Source organism: Narcine bancroftii, chromosome 3, assembly GCF_036971445.1.
Source record: "Narcine bancroftii isolate sNarBan1 chromosome 3, sNarBan1.hap1, whole genome shotgun sequence".
Taxonomy (NCBI): domain Eukaryota; kingdom Metazoa; phylum Chordata; class Chondrichthyes; order Torpediniformes; family Narcinidae; genus Narcine; species Narcine bancroftii.
The window spans coordinates 192,424,685-192,434,207 of NC_091471.1; the positions used below are offsets into that span (position 1 = coordinate 192,424,685).

General features: G+C 33.9%; 1 protein-coding gene across 1 annotated transcript; it reads left to right on the top strand.

Annotated features, from left to right (window-relative positions):
• Positions 1–1,077: 1,077 nt before the first annotated feature.
• On the top strand, positions 1,078–9,495 carry rrh (retinal pigment epithelium-derived rhodopsin homolog). Its single transcript, XM_069923122.1, has 8 exons — positions 1,078–1,168; positions 1,804–1,994; positions 3,571–3,670; positions 4,679–4,832; positions 7,558–7,726; positions 8,217–8,395; positions 8,479–8,578; positions 9,355–9,495. The coding sequence occupies exons 1-8, from the start codon at positions 1,102–1,104 to the stop codon at positions 9,493–9,495; spliced, it is 1,101 nt and encodes a 366-aa protein (XP_069779223.1). The 5' UTR covers positions 1,078–1,101.
• Positions 9,496–9,523: the final 28 nt, after the last annotated feature.

Here is a 9,523-nt window from a genome sequence, read left to right on the forward strand (position 1 = left end):
TGATTAATTAAAAAAAAGAATGTTGACCCAGAAAAAAAAAATTGAATTTTCTGGATTTTGTATATCGCATTCAAACTTAAATGAATGGTTCAGGTGGCATATGGCCAAATCACATTGCGACTGCTCTTATAAGAATTTATTATTTTGGTTTACAGCCTGAAATTCCTTTTTGTTTAAAAAAAAGTGTTTGTTAATTATGCCATTCTTCCTAATGATTAGAAATAATTTAAATGAATCACATATGAAAATGTATTCAACTGAGCTTCCTTTTGAAATAAAATTACAGTATTTTGATATTAGCATTTGAATAGGAGGATTAAGTCCTGCAAAAATCTACTTTAGAAAGAAGAAACAGTACAATTCTATTCCTGATAATGTGCAATTTTTACAATTCTCTACGTGTCCAAGATTCTCAGTCCATTACTTTGAGTCGTCCTGTTAATGTTTTGTATCTGAAAAACTTTACACTTATTTGATGAACTTCAGCCTTCACTTATTTCTACAGAGTTCTACAATGTACTGAATAGCAATTTTGCAGAGAAAGTAGATTAAACTTGCAGGATGCGGTTGTGTCTCATCGAAAATGGATATAGACGCTACTGTGCCGAAAGATATTCAGAGCGTAATGTGTTAAAGCGTCAATAACGAACTTTGCTTTAATATCCTGTGTTTGTTAGTTCGAGATTCAATACTTAAGTAAGCATTTGCTAGTTTGGAAGGTTGGGACCTGGAACTTGCTTGTGTCAGAATGGTACAATTTATTCAAAGCAGGAAAAAGTAGCATGTGACTTAGGATAAATCTTGTTTGAATAATTCTGTGTGCAGTAAAGTACCCAATTTGTGGTACTCTTTGTTCAAGTAACGAGGGAATTTGTGTTCCAGATTTTAAATCTGTTCACTGGTTGATCCGTTGAATCTTTCAGTAAACATAGTGACAGTGAGCCATTGTGGTGTGAAGACGAGTTTTTTCTTGCAAATTTGAATACAAAAAAATCTTCCTGATATCCTTAGAATCCTAAAGGGTTTGTCTCTGCTGTAATGGAAGATCTGGAAAACCTCCCCTGGAATAGTACAATAAATGACTCAACAGGTTCCACTGAAATGGAATACAAATCTGTCTTCTCCCAAATGGAGCATAACATCGTTGCAGCATATTTAATAACAGCAGGTATTTGGTTTTATTTTGTTGAAAAGTTGGAATGTGAATAATGCAGTGTATTAAAATATGCTTCACACTTATGATTGGTTAAGAGTAATTCTTTTTAGAGCAGAAAGAATATTTCATTAATCCAACTAAATCTGACCATTAGAAAATGCAGCAGTGCGGGAAAGCAACACAGATTTATGAAATGTATTTGTGAGTTCAAATCTCCTGAACTGAAATTTGTCAGAATGTGATCATTGTGAACATGGCTTTTGTTGACTATTTCTATATTTGTAATTGGGTCAGAAAATATAATGGAGATTACAAAAGATATTTTTCACCTATGTCATGGTAAAATTTTGGAACTCAATCAAAGGGTGATGGGCAGATATCCTCATCACATTTAAACAGTATTTGAATGACTACCTTGAAGAACTGTGACCTGCCAAATTACAGATCCTTTTCTGAAAAGGTGAAATAGATTTTTTTTTGAGTGCAGGGAATATGATGAGCCAAATGCTTCCTTCTGCTTCTTAAATTTCATGCAATTTTATAATAAAACTTGATAATGTTAATATGAATTAACAGTGCAGATCTTACAAAATAAATTTAATTTGATTACAGTAACAATATTAACTTGTCTTTGTTCTGCATTTCAGGAGTATTAAGTCTGCTCAGCAACATAATAGTATTAATTATGTTTGTTAAGTTCAAGGAGTTCCGCACACCAACCAATGCGATCATTGTAAATCTGGCTTTCACTGACATCGGGGTGAGTGCCATTGGCTACCCCATGTCAGCTGCCTCAGACCTGCATGGTAGCTGGAAATTTGGTTACTCAGGATGTCAGGTCAGTGTTCTGACATTCTATAAAGAAGAAATAAAAATCATGCAGTACTTTGAATATGTACTACTTTTCCTTCATGATTATAGCCGCTTCACTGTTGAATGGCTATGTCCTCTTCTTTGATTTTGTTTGCGTTTTTTTAAACTGTAGTGAACCAGAAAAAAAAAAATTATTGCTATCCCAGAAATCACATACTGCAAAAAAAAAGGGGCATTCTATTGAATTGAAATGAAAATGTTTTAAGACTAACTGAGTGCTACATGACTGGAATGGCAGTTCAGATTCAATGGACCGAATGGTCTAATTCTACTCCTCTGTCTTATGGTCTGGCACAGAAGAGATAATAAGGCCTTGTGCTGAATATGGCATGGATTCTCTTGAATGTTTTCAGTTATAGGAATTAGATTTGGAGAACTGTGGTTGTTCATTTTGCAGCATATTGAAAAAATATTAGTTTGGATATATTTTAACAATTATTTAAAATGAATCGTGATTAACTGAAAACAAATATTAATGGTAAATATGAATTTGCATCACAACTTGTTCTCATCCGTATCATTAACTAATTGTGACAGTGACATTATTCAACTGTATTTACATAATGACATGAAAAATTGCCATGTGTGGTATCACAATCTTAATGTTTAAATGCCAGTTATGGTAACATTTCATCACCATATCCTCACGGCACAAAGGATGGAGATGTCAGAGGTGCTCATGCCCCCAGTACAGGAGCAATGGTTTGGATTTTGTCGGGCATAAAATTGACACTGGATCAATTCATCTTTCTGGATGTCATCTTTTTTTTAATCCTTTAATTCCATTGATTTTAAAATCCAGCAAGATGGCCAATTTGGTATTTGCTCTTCTCATGGTTGAAGATTGTGACACAGAGATGAATGAATTGTCAATGTTTTCCTCTTTTTTTAATATGAGAATAGAAACTGGGGTCAGCCATTTAGCATCCCTTCCCTATACCTGTTTCCACTTCGAAGATAATGACTGATTTTTATTTTAAACCTCTATGTTACTTTACCACAGTAACTTCCAATCCCTTGATCTTATGAACTCAGTCTTGCATGTTGTGAAGCGTTCAGCCTTCACAAACGTCTTGGGTAGAGAATTGCAGACATTTACTTTCCTTGAATGAAGAAAATTGTTCTTGTACAGCATTTGTTTTGAATTGCTGACCCCTTTTTTTGAGTTTGTAACCCCTAACTCTGATGCATATTTTACCTTTTGGACAATAAAGCAATTGAAGATTGATGTCATATATTGTAAATTCATTGAATAATAATTTTATTTCTATTGATATCCTTCCATATGAATACTGTAGAAGCATCTAAAATGTAGCTTGAGGAAATTTGACACAAGATGATATTATTTCTCATCTCAAGACATTTTGTATGCGATCGATTACTTAATTATAATCTCCTTATTTTTTTGAAGAGTGGTGTATAATCTGGCAGAACAACTAGAGAGGAGCTATCAAAAGCACATCTCATAATCTTAATACATTTGTTTCCATTGGATAGTATTCTGTTATTTTTCTGATTTAATTATGTTTGCTTTCTTTCAGGCGTATGCAGCTCTAAATATCTTTTTTGGAATGGCAAGCATTGGATTGCTTACAGTCATTGCTATTGACCGGTACCTGATCATTAGTAAGCCTGAACTAGGTAAAATCAGTTGACAAACACTTCTTACAGAATAATTAAGACAGTTATATTAATCTGAATTCCTTGAAATTTTTTAAATCTCTTATAGTGACAGTTGTTGAAGCCAAAATATTAAAGTACTCAGTACAAGTAGATCAAAACATGTTGAACCAGGAGGTACTATAATTGGAGTCTTGGAAGTTGTTTGCTTTTCCATCCATTCATACCAATTTCTTCTTGTACCTTGTGCTGCACTGTGGATAGAAGACCTGCCGCTATCCATGTCTCTATCAGTCACTTCTGTGCTTTGTGAAAGTGTCCCAGACTAAATAGTTTCTGGATATGTGATTTTTCTCTCTCTTTGAATTTGCCTCCAGGTGTGTTGTCCAGAAGGCACAGCTGAGATGAAATAGTTCCCATGTGGCAAACTGAATACAATAGAATTAGAATAGAATATTCCTAAGATGGCAATAGGACATTTTAGCAAATTCTTGTGACTTTCAGTTAAATGCATCCATCAGAATAATAATACATATTGGATCTTCAACATAATGAAAAAAATTATGAATACTTTTTGCAATGCTTTTGTTTAATGCACTTTCCTCATTATTTTGGGTGTGATCACATCTCTAGCGACATTGTTTACTAATGTCACTTCAAATAGTATCTTGAATCCATTATTTATATTATTCTAATAATCCCTTGATCAATAACTGTGCTATATCGAGATAGATCACAGATGCTTGTCTGAGTATGTTGGAGATCAAAACATGGGAAAAAGTGAACAAATAGTGGAAAAATCTGCTCTTCACAACATCTTGATTTTTTGTATTATGTTGTGCTCAATAGAACATATTTGTATTCTGCCCATATATATCAATTTTCCAGCAATTTGAATCTGTAACATAACTTTGCATTTAGCTGGGATAGTTTTGCCACAGGACAATTTTCACTGTTTGTTGATAAGACGAATTTTGCGGTGTTGTGTGAATCCACTGTGGTTCATTTATAATTTAATATTTTCAACAGGAAGAAAGATGACTGGTGCTACCTACACTGCTCTCATCACAGTTGCCTGGGTGAATGGCCTGTTGTGGGCTCTCATGCCCTTGATGGGTTGGGCAAGCTATGGACCTGATCCAACAGGAGCCACATGTACCATTAATTGGAGAAGCAATGACTCGTATGTTTTTACATATTTGCAAAACATTTTATTCCTCAAAAATATATCCACTTGACATTGAAAATAAACAGATTAAAATTCTTATGCGAATTGTTGCCACAGAGCAATGTTTTCCAATGAATTTTATTTACATTTGAAGTATTTTTTTACTATTTCCCTAAATGTATACTGTACAACAGAGCTTTAACTGAAAGGATAATTATTACAGCTTCATGGTAAAGGAAAATTTATTTCAGATTCATACTGATAGCAACTATAATGCTGATCCTTCCCTGCTTTGCTCCAATAACTTTAAAAGGAGTATAAATAGTTTGGCACTGAGGGTAATCATCACAGTGAATTGAGGTCTTGAGTGGTTATCTTCTGTGATCGTCTTCTGTCAACCCAAACAAAATTTCCTCAACCTCGTTCACGTGAGCCTTTTCAAGGACCATAAAGGGGAGAGTCTTTCATTCCATTGTCTTCTTGGAAATAAATTGGTGTCTAGGAGGTCAAAGGTGAGTGTACAATCCATTTTTTAATATTTATTTTTTGTTCCCTCCAGAATTAGAAAAAATCTGGCCATGGTATGAGATGCCTGAATTACACAATAAAATGTTAAGGCTGTCATTAAAATAGCAGAAGACTTTCATATGAACATGCTGAATATATGTGTTTTGATTTTTCTTTTTCAATCTTTTCATTATGCTTCAGATTAATAAACATAAGAATGATACGAAGAGATCAGAATTGTATTAATAGCTGTTAACGTATACAAATGCAGACACCAAGCAACATAAGTAAACTGAGCTTCCCAATCTCTTATAGGGAAAACATGAAAAGGAATCAAATTTTATTACAAAAATATCCCTCTAACTAAAAGAAACAAAACAAAAAAGAAAACAAAAGCTGGGCGACCATGTTTCAGTAGTTAAACAATTATTTTGTGGTTAATTCTACACTCACAAAAAAAATGTTGAAAAGGATTCGAAAAGGATCAACGTACATCATATGAAAATGTTGAATAAATGGTCTCCATATTTCTTCAAATTTAACTGAAGGGTCAATAGTACCACTTCTAATTTTTTTTTCTAAATTTAAATATGCTATAGTTTGGGAAAACCATTGAAATGTAGTAGGTGGCTTAGGGTCTTTCCAGTTGAGTAGAATAGATCTCCTGGCTATTAAAGTAACAAATACAATCACACAACAAGCTAAGCAGATAAGTGGCCAGAGTCCAAAATTGGTCATCCAAAAAGTGCAGAAATAGGATTAGGTTGTTGGTCAATGAGCAAAACTGCTGAAATAGTATCAAAAATATCTTTCCAGTATTTTTAAGGGAAGGGCAGGGCCAAAACTTACATGTCAGGGAAGGCACCTCAGAATGACATCTGTCACAGATAGGGATCATATGGGATTTAAAAACAAGCTAGCTTGTCCTTGGACATATGGGCCCTATGGACCACCTTAAACTGTATCAAAGAGTGTTGAGCACATTGAAGAAGTGTTAATTAATTGGAGAATTTTCTCCCATGTCTCTATAGGTAAAGTATCTGCAGTTCTCTTTCTGTCAGAAATCACTGAATGTATTTTCAGGATCAAATCATAAATTGTTTCTATTAAACTCTTTTGAAAACAAAATTTTATCGGTAATTTCAGTCTGATGCGGTATCGGATAGATAGATGTGGTAAAAGTAGATAAAGTAATATTTAAAAAGTTCTAATCTGTAGATATCTGAAAAAAAATGTGATCTAGGCAAATTATATTTATTAGACAACTGCTCAAAAGACATGAGACAGTTATCCATAAATAAACTATAAATAAATCCATAAACTTGATCAATTCTAGATGGTTGGAAGAAAAAAAAATTAGGTCGAATAGGACTTGACAAGATAAATATGTTCAATCCAAAAACTTAACGAAATTGAAACCATATTCGTATTGAATGTTTAATTATTGGATTTGTCATTTGTTTTTTTGATTTTGTGAGAGAAAAGGGGAATGAGGTTCCTAATATAGAGGCCAATGAGAACCCCTGCACAAATACACGTTCAAGACTCACCTAACATGGACATTGAATTTCATCCAAATCTTGTGTTCTGATCTCACCATTACTATTTTCAGTTAGGACATTGGATGAATTTCAATCTCTAGATCAGATGGTTTTAGGTTAGACCCAGCTAAGATGGACAAATATTTTTTAAAAAGTAATTTGCCATCTGACAGTTTGATTTATGCTTTTCATATTTTTTTTCCACCAAATAGAATTTTAGAGTAAAATGCAATGATCTTCTGGAACATGCAGCCTTTCTTGTATTTTGGTTAGAGTACAAGCAGATAGTAAAGTACAAATTTTCTGCCCTGTCTCTACCTGGCATGTGTTATGGTATTTTAACTACTGTTGAAATTGATCATCTATACAGAAGCTGTGTTATGTTTTCCCATTCTTTATGTTGGAAAAAAGAAAAATGCTTGAATGTGAAGAAACAAGTATTATTTTTAACTGTAGATATTTATTCATACTTTAGGTTGATTCCTGGCCTCAACTTTCTTCTCATATTTCTGTTAATCTATTTTCCAATCTAGAGCTGGAATGGATCCAAATCAATCTACAGATATGGAGGTTGCATTATTTAGTTTTCAAAATTAGGTACAATTGAGTACAAATAAATTATTCAGGGTATCCTTGCTTCATTAGCCAATCATTGTAAATTAATCTTATTTATTCGCTGTCTTTATTCCTAGGCTATTTGTTTCCTATACCATGACTGTAATTGGAGTTAATTTTGTGGTGCCACTATTGATCATGTTCTTCTGTTACTACAATGTGTCAAAAACAGTGACGAGATTTGCATGTCACAATGGTCTGGAAACTATAACCTTAGATTGGTCGGATCAACTAGATGTAACAAAGGTAAGAAATGTATTCTTTCACAACTTAATTACCACATTCTGTAGGGGAAAAAAATGGAAATTGTTTTTAAGTTTTTGTTCAACTATGGTCTGAACACCTATAAATCTCCCATGATCGTATCATTCATTTTACTTTCACTTCTTTCCTTACAGCTTGCTTGAACCGTTCCAGTTTGGTTTCGATCTACAAACAATATAAACCCTGATGTGACTTTTTTTCTTTATAATGTTCTTTATGATGCTTTGATCAATTAATGATTTTATTCTCCTTCTCTGCAATCCTCTTACCTGATGATACTTTATCACGATTCAACTTTTTGATGTCTCAGCACATTATATATATGTATAGAACCAAAAGCTCTCCTCCTGTACTTGGCCAGTTTTCACTGTTTTTTAATCAAGAAAGTTTACATTCTGAGATTCCATAGTGGCAAGAGGAAAATTGTGAATTTGTATGATGTAAGTATAATTTTTGCTTTATCATCTTCCAGATGTCAGCCGTAATGATTGTGGTGTTCCTTGTAGCTTGGTCTCCTTACGCTATTGTCTGTTTATGGTCATCTTTTGGGAACCCAAAACTTATTCCACCTTCAATGGCAATTGTTGCTCCACTTTTTGCCAAGTCTTCCACTTTCTACAACCCCTGCATTTATGTCATTGCGAATAAGAGGTAAGAGCCTATTTGCTTGCAGAATGAAACACTTACACACAGCACCTATCTAAAATATATTCATGTTTGCATCTCCTTTTCAGGTTTCGAAAAGCCATCATTGCAATGATATGCCGTCAGACTCAACAGGATTTGACCATCAGCCACACTCTACCCATGACCATCTCCCAGATTCCTTTACCAGTTTGAAATTCTTTACATTTGCATCTGCTCTAAAATCTGAACCTTTATGCCCTGTGATATATGGTTCCACTTCTTATCTGTTAGACTTTGATTTTGTCTTCTAGTGTTGTTAAATTTGAAACTAGATATTTTAATTTTAAGCTGGATTTTGGTGTATTGCAGTACATTGCTAGATGTATCTGGGACATCTTCAAAAATGGAAACACCCTCCTTCTCTTTGCCCTGTTTATATGAGTGTGAAATTCCTTTGTAGGAAATCAAATGAGAATGAAAATCCCAGAGTTACCCCCAGGATGGATGGAAGGCTATTCTACTGTGTGAGGTCCTTCAGGTGTTACTGGTCAGATGTAATGGGGACCATGAACAAAAATTATAGGCTTTGCAATCCAATTCTCATCCAACATTTTAATCTTTCATTTCTTTCTTTAATTTTCTAAGGACAACTTAAATTTGAATCTTTAAATTTTTTTTTCACACATCTTAGCCTTTAAATTATTTATCCTGTTTTGCACTTTGTAGGTATGGAATATGTGAGCAGAATTTTATCCTCTGAAGTGAAAGGAAACCAAATTTCAGAAGGGAAGGTCTGTTGCACATTTAGAGGATATAGGAGAGTATGATCTTTGGCCCCTTGATTTTTTTATTGTCTAGTCACGCCTAATGTCCCTCTTATTTGACAATTAGACATTGGTAAGAAATTTTATACTGCACACTCATTCATGCAAATACAAGGATAAATACCCTGTTTATATGAAGATGCTTATTTTATCCAATAGCTATGTCTTAAGAATGGCAAAGCGCAGAAAAATGGCAGAGAGCAACAAGGTGAATATGGTGAACTGCTGGAACTGTATTATATTCCTAATTATCTGGCTCTGCCCCATCCTGTGACCCCTCCCTCTTTTGACCTTGAATAAAGCCTCCATCACCTCGACCCTTCCCCAG

Bases quoted from the DNA above. Each gene is read 5' to 3' on its own strand.
- rrh (XM_069923122.1), top strand. From the start codon at position 1,102: ATGGAATACAAATCTGTCTTCTCCCAAATGGAGCATAACATCGTTGCA. The intron at 1,995-3,570 runs GTCAGTGTTCTG...GCTTTCTTTCAG, and splicing joins TTGGTTACTCAGGATGTCAG to GCGTATGCAGCTCTAAATAT. The intron at 4,833-7,557 runs GTATGTTTTTAC...CTTTATTCCTAG, and splicing joins AATTGGAGAAGCAATGACTC to GCTATTTGTTTCCTATACCA.